Genomic DNA, 10,415 nt, shown 5'->3' with positions numbered 1-10,415 from the left:
GGGGGGGGGGTGTCAATGAGGAATCCTGGTGCTGGCTGGGGATGCTGGGGGGGGTCCCAGTGCTGGGGCAGAGATGGCCCCCCCCACCATGGAGGAGCAGTTTCGGGGGGATGGGCGTCAGTGACAGGTCCTGGTGGGGGTGCAGGGGGAGCAGTTTGGGGGGGGTCAATAAGGAAACCCAGTGCTGGTTGGGGCTGCTGGGGGGGGGTCCTGGTGCAGAGGTGCCCCCCCCACCCCCCATGGAGGAGCAGGTGGGGGGGGGGCAGTCAGTGAGAGATCCTGATGCTGGGGGGGGTCGGAGGGGGGTCCTGATGCAGGGATGCCCCCCCATACAGGAGCAGACTTTGGGGGGGGGGGGGGTGTCAGTGAAGAATCTTGGTGCTGGGGGGGGTGCAGGGGGGTCCCGGGGCTGGTGCAGGGTTCCCCCCCTGCCCCGCAGCAGCAGATGTGGGGGGGGGGGGGGTCAATAAGGAATCGTGGTGCTGGCTGGGGGGGGAGTTGCAGGGGGATTCTAGAGCAAGGATCCGCCCGGGCAGGAGCAGTTTTGGGGGGGGGGTCAGCGAGGAATCCCGGTCCTGGGCGGGGGGGGGGTGCGCAGGGCAGTCACGGTGCAGGGATTGCAGGGATCAGGGATGCCTGCCCCCCCCCCCAATGCAGGAGCAGTTTGGGGGGGAGGGATGTCAGGGAGGGATCCCCGTGCTGGGGGATGAGCAGTTTTGGGGGGGGGTTCAGTGAGGAATCCCAGTGCTGGGGGGGGGTGCTGGGAGGGTGTTCCGGTGCAGGGATGCCCCCCCCCTATGCAGGGGCAGGTTTGAGGGGGGATCCCGGCCCTGGGGAGGGGGGGGGGGATGGTGCAGGGGAGGTCCCAGTGCAGAGATAACCCACCCCCACCCCCATACAGGAGCAGGTTTTGGGGGGGGGGGTCCCGGTGCTGGGGAAGGGGGTGCAGGGTGGTCCCGGTGCAGGGATGTCCCCCCCCTGCCATGCAGGAGCAGGTTTGGGGGGGGTGATCCCGGTACTGGGGGGGTGCACGGGGGGGTCCCAGTGCAGGGATGTCCCCCCCTCCCGATACAGGAGCAGGTTTGGGGGGGGGAACCCGGTGCTAAGGAGGGGGTGCAGGGTGGTCCCGGTGCAGGGAGGATGCCCCCCCCGATGCAGGGGAAGATGGGGGGGGTGCAGGGTGGTCCCGGTGCAGGGATGCCCCCCCCCAATGCAGGGGAAGATTTTTGGGGGTGATTCCGGGCCGTGTCCCCCGGTTCTATTTTTGGGGGGGGGGGAGGGTTTGTGTCCCGCTGCTTCCTGGGGGGGGGGGGGGGGGGGGTAGGTGTCCCCCGGGGATGCCGAGGCGGCGGCGGGGAGGGAGGAGTGGCGGGGCGGGGGGGGGTCCCGTTGCCGTGTCCCGGAGCCCCCGACCGCGGCTGCCGGCGGCCTCCCCCGTCCCGCGGGCGGAGCCGGCCCCCGCCGCCCGCCCGCCCCCCGCCCGGCCCGGCCCGGCCCCCCCCCACCCCCCACCCCGGCAGCCGAGCGGCGGCGGCGGCGGCGCGGGGGGCGCGGGCGGAGCCGCTGCCGGTGCCGGCCCCGCTGGCGGAGCCGCGGGTCCCTCCATGCCGCCATGGCCCCCGCGGCTGCCCGGCCCCGCGCCGCACTCGCCCTGGCCCTGCTGCTGGGAGCCCTCGGTACGTACCGGGGATGGAGGGGGGGGGCGGGATGTCGGGGCCGGGGGGTGGGGGTGGGGGTGGACACACACGGATCCTGCACCGGGGGAACCGGGTGGGCAGCCGAGGGTGGGGGGGGTCCGCGGTCCCGGGCAGGGGCTGCATTCCTCTGCAGGCAGCCGGGGGAGGGGGGGGGGGATCCCCTTGCCGGGGCTGGATCCCCCTTGGGGGGGGGGGGGTTGGATCCGCTGGGGAGGGTGTCGGATCCGTTGGGGAGGGGGACGGATCCCCTCTGGTCGGGGGGGGGGGGGCTGGATCCGCTTTTCATGGGGCTGGATGCCTTTGAGGGGGGCTGGATCCTTTTGCCGGGGGCTGCATCCCGTTGCGGGGGGGTTGCATCCTCTTGCAGGGCGGGCCGGGTCCTCTTAGAGGGGGCCGGATCCCTCGCGGGGGGGGGGACGACGACCTGTGTCCCCTTGAAGGGGGCCAGATCCCTTTGAGGGGGGGCTGAATCCCCTTTTAAGGGGGCTGGATCCCATTGCGGGAGCTGCATCCTCTTGCAGGGCGGGCTGGGTCCCCTTGCCGGGGGCAGGATCCCTTTGGGGGGGGCTGGATCCCCTTGCGGGGGGCTGGATCCCTTTAGGGGGGGGCTGCATCCCTCGGGGAAGGGGGGGGGGGGCTGGATCCCCTTGCCGGGGGCAGCTGGATCCTGTTGCAGCGGGCTGGATCCCCTTTATGCCCGGGGTGCATTTGCAGGAGCCGGAGGAGGGACTGGATCCCTTTGGAGGAGCTGGATCCTCTTGTGCTTATGGGGTGCACTTGCAGGAACCAGAGGGGGCTGGATCCCCTCGTAAGGGGGCTGGATCCCGTGGCAGGGGGCTGGATTCCATTGCAGAGGGGGCTGGATCCTGTTGCACGGGGCTGGATCCCTTTGCAGGGGCTGGATCCGGCTTGCGGGGTGGGGGGTGGGGGGGTCGGGGCTGGATCCCATTGTGTGCAGTGGGTGCATATGCAGGGACCAGAGGAGGGCTGGATCCCCTTCCAGGGGGGGGCTGGATCCCCTTGTGTGTGCGGAGGGGGGTGTGTGTGTGTGCACTCACAGGATCCAGAGGAGGGCTGGATACATCGGGAGGGGGCAGGATCCCGTTTTACAAGGGGATGGATCCCATTTGGCAGGGGGGGCGGGGGGGGCTGGATCCCAGTATGTGTATGGGGTGCACTTGCGGGAACCAGAGGAGGGGCTGGATATCCTTGCAGGGAGGGGCTGGATCCCTTTGTGGGGGGGCTGGATCCCCTTCCAGGGGGGCTGGATCCCCTTGAAGGGGGCTGATGGCTTTGCGGGGGGGGCTGGATCCCCTTGCAGGGGCAGGAGAGGCCGGTTCCCCTCACTGGGGGGGCTGGGCCAGGGGTAGCTTGGCTTGGGGGGGGGTCGCAGAGTTGGGGGGTGATGTCTGGGGTTGCCGTGGGTGCGGGGGGACCCATGGAGCCGGGGGCTGCTGTGGGTTTGCCCCTTTGATCCCTGCGAGAGACTGTAAAATACTTGGGGTGCAGCGCCCCCCCCCCCCCCCCAAATGGCTTGTCATGGTGCTGGTGGGTGCGAGGTTGAGCTGGTGGGGGACCCACCAGGACACGCCCCCCCCAGGCCTCTGCGTCCCCCCCCAGGGGTGTGGAGGGCACCTCTGACACATCTTTTCTCTCCTTGTCCCCCCTCCAGCATCCGAGTGGCCCCCCCAAAACGCCAGCGAGGCCGAGGGGAGAGGCTGGGAGGGCTCCCTGGAGAGCAGCTCCCCGCGGTGGGACCCGGCCAGGAAAGACCCCCCGGGGGGGCCCAGCAACGGCAGCGGTCCCTGGGGGGCCGTGGCGGGCAGCGAGCCCCCAGCGGGACCCCAGCTAGATCCCCCCGGGGGGGACCCGATGGCCACCACGGACCCGGCGGCCATGCCGGAGGGGTGCGCGGGTTGCGCCGGGGAGGGGGACGCCAGCGCTCTGCCCCCCAAAGCCGGCTCGGCGGAGGATGGCCAAGCGGCAGTGACCTGGCCCGGTGACGGGGGGACAGTGGCACCGGGCAGCCCCGAGGAGCCGGGGAGCGGCGAGCGGCCCACGCAAGCCTCCTTGCCCAGCCCGGGGGTCTTTGGGGGGCTCACGGCCGCCCCGCCGAGCCCCCCCAGCCCGCAGCTCGCCACCGACTCGGCCGAATCTGACCTGCTGCTGGCGGCCGGGGGCTCGGCCGTGCCGCAGACCCCCGTGCCGGGGGACCCCAGCCCCGTGCCAGGCGCCGTGGGGGACTCGGGGCTGTGGGTGGCCGCATCCAGCCCGGCCCCGGCGCAGGGGGCTCGCGGCCGGACGGATCTGACCTGGCTGGAAGAGCCCATCACCGCCGTCACGGGCCCGGCTGAGCCGCCGGCCGACCAGACGGCCTCGGAGATCATCGACGTCGACTACTACGACCTGTTTGAGGGGGGCGAGGGGATGGGGGGCTTCCCCGGGGGAGGCCAGGGGGCGGCCGGCTCGGCGCGGCGGCGGGAGCCGGAGGGGGCGGCCACGCCGTGGGCCCTCCACGAGCTCTACGACGACTTCACGCCCTTCGACGAAGCCGATTTCTACCCCACCACCTCTTTCTACGCCGACGGGGACGAGGAGGATGAGCTGGAGGAGGATGAGGAGGAAGAGGAGGATGAGGAAGATGGGGGGCTGGAGGACGAGAATGGCTACCGGCCGCCCCCCTCGGCTGTGCCCGGTGCCCAGCCAGCGCCGCGGGACCCCCGACCTACCGGCCGCCGTGACGTGGCCCCGCCGCAGCCCTCCGGCGTGGCGGGGGGCAGCCCCACGGTGCGGCCGCGGCCAGGGGAGCGGGGCCAGCCGGAGAACGGCACCGAGTGCCGGAGCGGTTACGTGCGGCACAACAGCTCCTGCCGCTCCGTCTGCGACCTCGTCCCCAGCTACTGCCACAACGGCGGCCAGTGCTACCTGGTGGAGAGCCACGGGGCCTTCTGCCGGTAAGGGATGGGGCCGGGGATCCTGGGCCTGTGGGGAGATGCGGAGGGCGCATGTGGGGGCTCTCCATCCTTGTGTCCCCTATCCCTGGGTCTCCATCTCCAAGCAGCCCGTTCCCAGGCTCTCCATCCCCATCCCTGGGTCTCCATCCCCTGCGCACCCCATCCCTGGACACTCCATCCCCGTCTCTGGGCTCTCCATGTCCAGGCATCCCATTCCCGGCTCTCCATCCCCTGTGCATTCCATTCCTGGGCTCTCCATCTCCGTGTACTCCATCCCTGGGCTCTCCAGGCCCCGTGCACCCCATTCCCAGACTCTCCATCCCTCTGCATTCCATTCCTGGTCTCTCCATCCCCTGTACACCCCATCCCTGGATCTTCATCCCTTGTGCACCCCATTCCCAGGCTCTCCAGCCCCCTGCATCCCATTCCCAGGCTCTCCATCCTTGTGCACCCCATTCCCAGGCTCTCCAGCCTGCTGCATCCCATCCCTGGGTTCTCCTTCCCCGTGCACCCCATCCCTGTGCTCTCCATGTCCGAGCTCCTCCTCCCTGGGCTCTCCATCCCCATGCACCCCATTCCCAGGCTCTCCATCCCTCTGCACCCCATCCCTGGTCACCATCCCCTGTGCACCCCATCCAGGTCCCTTCACCCCCGCAGCGCCATCCCGCTGGGACACGGAGGGGCTTTCCCTGCCCCCCGAGCGGCTGCTGGCCAGGAATTAGGTCAGGGCTGCGCAGCCGGAGCTCCGGAGCGGCCGCGCTAATCGGCCCCGGCAGATTGCGCCCGGGGAGAGCCGATGTGCGCTACGGCTCGGCACGCGCCGTGGGGCTGGCATCGAGCCCGGCTGCACCAGGGGGTGGACACGAGCATCCCCCCGCCCCTCTTCCCGGTGTCCCCCCACTGTCACCCATCTCACCTGGCCCCAGTGTTGGGGGGGGGGGGGTCGCGTTAATCTCATCCCCCACCAGACACCCGTAATCCCCCCGATTAGAGATGCCGGTGTCCCCTGAGGACGCTCTGTGGGGTGGGGGACACGTTTGCGGGGTGGGGGTGGGGTGGGGTCCCTAAGCGTGTCCCCTCGCAGGTGCAACACGCAGGACTACACGTGGCACAAGGGCACGCGCTGCGAGGCCATCGTCACCGACTTCCAGGTGATGTGCGTGGCCGTGGGCTCGGCCGCCCTGGTGGTGCTGCTGCTCTTCATGCTCACCGTCTTCTTCGCCAAGAAGCTCTACCTGCTCAAGACGGAGAACAGCAAACTGCGCAAGACCAAGTGAGTGGCCTTGGGGACAGGGTTGGCACCCCCCCCACCACCCCCCCCCCCAAAAAACTGTCCCCAACCCCACCAGGGTGCCACCTTGGTCATCGGCAGAGGTTTGGGTGGGCTCAGTTCTCGGTGGTGGCACCGGGGCTGGATGCAATCCCGTCCCCGCGCGGTGTCATCGGGAAGCCCGGTGCCGATGGGGACATGGTGACGGTGGGTGGGAAAGCTCCCGGAGGCGGGTGGCCTGCGGGGACGTGGCTTGTGGTTCCTGCTCCGCCGTTAATCCTTTAATGCCGCTCCTGACTGGCACCAGTTAATCTGCTGCACTGGGAGCTGGGGCCACCGGCTGGGCTCGCCACGCTGCCCAGGGACCACCGGAGATGGTCCCCACTGTGTCCCCGGGGACAGGGCTGGGGGGGGGGGGGGTGACCCCAACCGTCCCCTGTCACCCCCTGACCCCAGCGATTGCTGCCCGCCTCCCTGGAGCAGGGGAGGAGAAAGCCCTCCCAGCCTGGGTCCCTAATGAGCTGTTAATTAGTGCTTGGAAGGGCCAAGTGTAATTAGCAGCGAAACTCCCTGCCAGCCCCTGGGGCTCCCTCGCCCCGGGCTGCCCCCACCGCTCCCCTGCCTGCATTTAGCCCCGACCCCACCCCCAGCCCCGATCTGGGGGGCATTTTGCCCCAAATCTCCATCCCTGGGGACATTTGGCCCCCAACCCCCCAGATCTGGGGGCATTTTAGCCCCAAATCTTCATCCCTGGGGACATTTAGCTCCCAGACCTCCAGAGCCCGGGACATTTAGCCCCCAAACCCCGAGGGCTGGGGGAATTTACCCCAAAAGCTCCAGATCCGGAGACATTTGCCCGCCCCCCCCCCCGCCCCAAATCCTCAGAACTGGGGATATGTAGCCCCCAACCCCCCCAGAGCTGGGGATATTTAGCCCCAAACTCCCCCGATCTGGGGGCATTTTGCTGCAAATCCGCAGATCTGGGGGCATTTAGCCCCAAACCTCCATCCCTGGGGGTATTTAGCCCCCAAACCCCTAGGGCTGGGGGAATTTACCCCAAAAGCTCCAGATCTGGAGAGATTTAACCCCCCCCTCCCCACAAGATCCTCAGAGCTGGGGATATGTAGCCCCAACCCCCCTCCCCAGAGCTGGGGATATTTAACCCCTGAGTCCCCAGATGTGGGGGCAGTAACCCCCAAACCTCCATTCCTGGGAACACTTAGCCCCCAAACCCTAAATCTGGGGGTATTTAGCCCCGGACCTTCATCCCTGGTGACATTTAGCCCCCCAACCCTAAATCTGGGGGCATTTAGCCCCAAGCCCTATCAAGATCTGGGAGCATTTAGCCCCCAAGCCCCCAGATCTGGGGGGTATTTAGCCCCAAACCTCCCTCCCTGGGGACGTTCAGCTCCCAGATCTCCAGCACCGGGGGCATTTCCACCCCTAACATTGGGTTCACCCCGAAACGCGTCGGGGGGCACGGGGGGGGTGCTCGGTGATGTCCCAGGTCTCACCACCGTGCTCTCCTCTCCCCCCCCGGCAGATACCGCACCCCGTCCGAGCTGCACAACGACAACTTCTCCCTCTCCACCATCGCCGAGGGCTCCCACCCAAATGTAAGGAGGCTTTGTCGCACCGTCGTCCTCCCCCCGGTCTCCCGCCTGCTGTCCTACCCTTGTCCCTCTGTCTGGTGATGTCTCGTCCGTCCCCCCCCTCCATGACCCCAGCACTGCCTGGGTGACGGTGTCACCACCGGGTCCCTCTGTACCCTCCTGTCCCCATCCCACCATGGCCACCCCTCCATCCCCTCGCTGCCGGGACCTGCCCTGAGTACCCAAACCGGACCCAGGCTGGGCAGGGAGTTGGTGTCACCCCACTGTCCCCCTGTCCCATCCCCTCCTGCCCGCGTGGCATGTCCGGGAGCCACCATCCAGAGTTCCCCCTGGTGGCTTTGGCTCTGCCAAGGGGTGCGACGGGGACAGCCGGTGCCACGTGGCTCCGGCAGACGATGCTGGCCGGCTGCGGCATCGCTGGGGCAGGACCGGCGGGTGATGCCGGAGGACGAAACCCTTCGGGATGCCGCTGGCGCGGTCAGGATGCGGCCGCCCGCGTCCGTCCCCACTCCCCCCCCGCCAAGGCTGCCCTTCCAACCTCCTCTTTTTCGAATCGAAACAGAGAGAAGCGAAGGGCTTTGCCGAGCGCGAGCCGGAGGAGGAGCGTAGGTCCCTCTAGCCTTTGCCTTAGCCCACTGCCGGTTTTCCCCCGTCTTTCGACCGCCTTTAGCAGCCATAGCGTCCGGCCACCCTGGCAGGAGGCTCCCGGAGCCGGCTCGCTCCCCCGCTGCCAAGAGGATGAACCTCAGGATGAATTCGGAGCCGCTCCCCGGCGTCTTGCTGGGGTCCCCTCCGGGATGCGGAGGGCTCGGTCCTGGGATGGGACCTCGGTGCCCGGGACGCAGCGGAACAAGGATGCGGAGGGGTCAACACCCCTGGGAAAGGGGTTTTTGGGGACATGTGGAGCAGCCTCTTCGCCGGGCGAGGAGCTCGGTGCCCATCCTGCGGGGTTTGCTGTGGAGCCGATGGCATCACCCCGGATCAGCTGGGAATCACCCATAGGATCACTGCCCAGAAGATGGAGGGTTCCCATCCCCATATGAGCCGGCCCTTGGGTGTCCCCATCCACCTGCCGCGCGGCACCGGGGGCACCGTAACCCCTACGATGCCCATCCAGGGCTCGTCCTGCCCCACCAGCACCGACGGCGATGCCGGGATCATCCGGGCACAGACGTTACCCAACACAACCAGAGCTCTGCCCCGGTGCCATCGGGGGCCGCTCTCCCCATGGATGTGGGACAAACTCGGGGCACAGCCCAGCCCCGGTGGGGGGAAGATGCTCCTGGAAGCCATGGGGGGACATCGGGAAGAAGCATCGCTGGCTTTTCCTCCATTGGATCCATCCAGCGGCACGGGGGGGGGCCGGCTGTACGCTAACGAACCGCAATAAATCCAACCCCTCGGGCCTCCTGCCAAGCGCCGCTCGGGGAGTTGCTAATTGGCGTGGGGCCGATGAGACGAGCCGGGCTGGAAATGGGAAGAGAAATGGGGTGTCGGGGGGAGGACAGCGGGGGCGGGGGGGACGGCTCCCGTGGCCGGCGCGGCTCTGGGGTGCTGTTGGCGAGCGGCTTTGGGTGCTGGTGGCACCCCGAGGTGGGGGACCCGTGGCTGGGAATGGCAACGAGACACCGCAAGCGGCTCGGACCCTGTCGGCTCCCCCCGTGCCAAGGTGTGCACTGGGTGGGGGGGCATTTACCCTTGGGCATCCCTGCCCTGCAAGGTCGGGATGCTCGGTTGCCGGTGGGGACATCGATGCCCTCGGGAACTGGGACTCAGACAGTCCCACTGCAGGTCACCCCCTCCCATTGCAACGATGTTCCCTGCCACGGTCATCCTGACCCCCCCCATCCCTCCCGGCAGGATGACCCCAGCGCTCCCCACAAGCTGCAGGACTCCCTGAAATCCTGCCTGAAGGACGAGGAGCCCTTTAACATCCACAACTCGACGTCGCCCAAGCACGACGGCGGCGGCGGCAAAGGGGAGCAGGAGGGCGGCGAGCTCAACTGCCTGCAGAACAACCTGACGTGAGCAGGGCAGGAGGAGGAGGCCAGAGCCGGGGGCCACCCCTCCCGTCCCCGTCCCCCCCAGCTGGACAAATCTCCTCTCTCCTCCCCACCCAGTATCTCATTTTTTTCTTTTTTTTTTTTTTTTTCCCCCCGCTCCGTGGCATGCTTTGGTGTGTTTTGTACAGAGGAAAACAAAAATTAATTAATGATGATAATAATAATAATAATAATAATTAATAATACAAAGCCAAAGGCTGTAAACGGTCTTTGGCCGCGTCGTGTCGTGGGGGTGTTCGGTTTGTGCTCCGTGTCTATCGCTTGCGTTAGTTCCGCGCTGTGATTTCTAAACCTTTGCTGTCCCGCAACTGACTTTTTTTGTACTTTGACCCCACTTTTTTTCAAATACGAGTAAAAACGACAAAAAAGAAAAAAAGAAAAAAAAAAAAAAAAGGAAAATCTTGAAATAAAACTTTTTTTTTTTTTAAAAGTTAAGCCTCTTGCCGGTGCCTGCGATCTCCTGACACACACACACACAGAGCAGGTCCTCGGTCCCTGCTGCCCCAGGGTCCCGTCTGAGCATCACCCCCGGGGGGGGTGGAGGGTGCCTGGTGCCCCCTCCCCCAGGCACCTCCCCGGCTCTGCCGGGTCAGGGGTACAACGCGTCCCACCAGAGCAGGGACTCTGCCATCCCGGCGACGCTCGGGGGGGCAGACGGGACACCCTGGGCTGTTTGGTGGAGGTGTCTGGGTCTGCTCCATCCCTGTCCCCACCATGGGGTCCCCCCACCTTGGGAGTGTAGCCGTCACCCGACAGCGTGTTCCCGGCCACCTCCTGCCCAAACAACCGCCTTTCGATGGGATGTCAGGGGGATTTGG

At 67.5% G+C, this 10,415-nt stretch overlaps 1 protein-coding gene across 2 annotated transcripts; it reads left to right on the top strand.

Moving 5' to 3' along the window:
* The first annotated feature begins 1,547 nt into the window (after positions 1–1,547).
* CSPG5 (chondroitin sulfate proteoglycan 5) lies at positions 1,548–9,562 on the top strand. Of its 2 annotated transcripts, none has more exons than XM_054192044.1 (5): positions 1,548–1,676; positions 3,370–4,651; positions 5,736–5,924; positions 7,465–7,537; positions 9,395–9,562. In XM_054192044.1, exons 1-5 carry the CDS (start codon positions 1,613–1,615, stop codon positions 9,560–9,562), a joined length of 1,776 nt encoding a protein of 591 aa, XP_054048019.1. In that variant the 5' UTR covers positions 1,548–1,612. The 2 variants fall into 2 exon arrangements, with proteins under 2 accessions (XP_054048019.1, XP_054048020.1); XM_054192045.1 differs by lacking the exon at positions 9,395–9,562 and adding an exon at positions 8,097–8,197.
* The last annotated feature ends 853 nt before the right edge of the window (positions 9,563–10,415 follow it).

This window comes from Rissa tridactyla, chromosome 2 (assembly GCF_028500815.1).
Source record: "Rissa tridactyla isolate bRisTri1 chromosome 2, bRisTri1.patW.cur.20221130, whole genome shotgun sequence".
NCBI classification, from domain to species: Eukaryota; Metazoa; Chordata; class Aves; order Charadriiformes; family Laridae; genus Rissa; species Rissa tridactyla.
This window is presented reverse-complemented; position numbering and strand designations above follow the sequence as displayed.

Excerpts from the sequence above, each read along its gene's own strand:
- CSPG5 (XM_054192044.1), top strand. The coding sequence starts at position 1,613 with ATGGCCCCCGCGGCTGCCCGGCCCCGCGCCGCACTCGCCCTGGCCCTG. Across the intron at positions 5,925-7,464 it reads AGCAAACTGCGCAAGACCAA|ATACCGCACCCCGTCCGAGC; the intron begins GTGAGTGGCCTT and ends CCCCCCCGGCAG. Across the intron at positions 7,538-9,394 it reads CCGAGGGCTCCCACCCAAAT|GATGACCCCAGCGCTCCCCA; the intron begins GTAAGGAGGCTT and ends CCCTCCCGGCAG.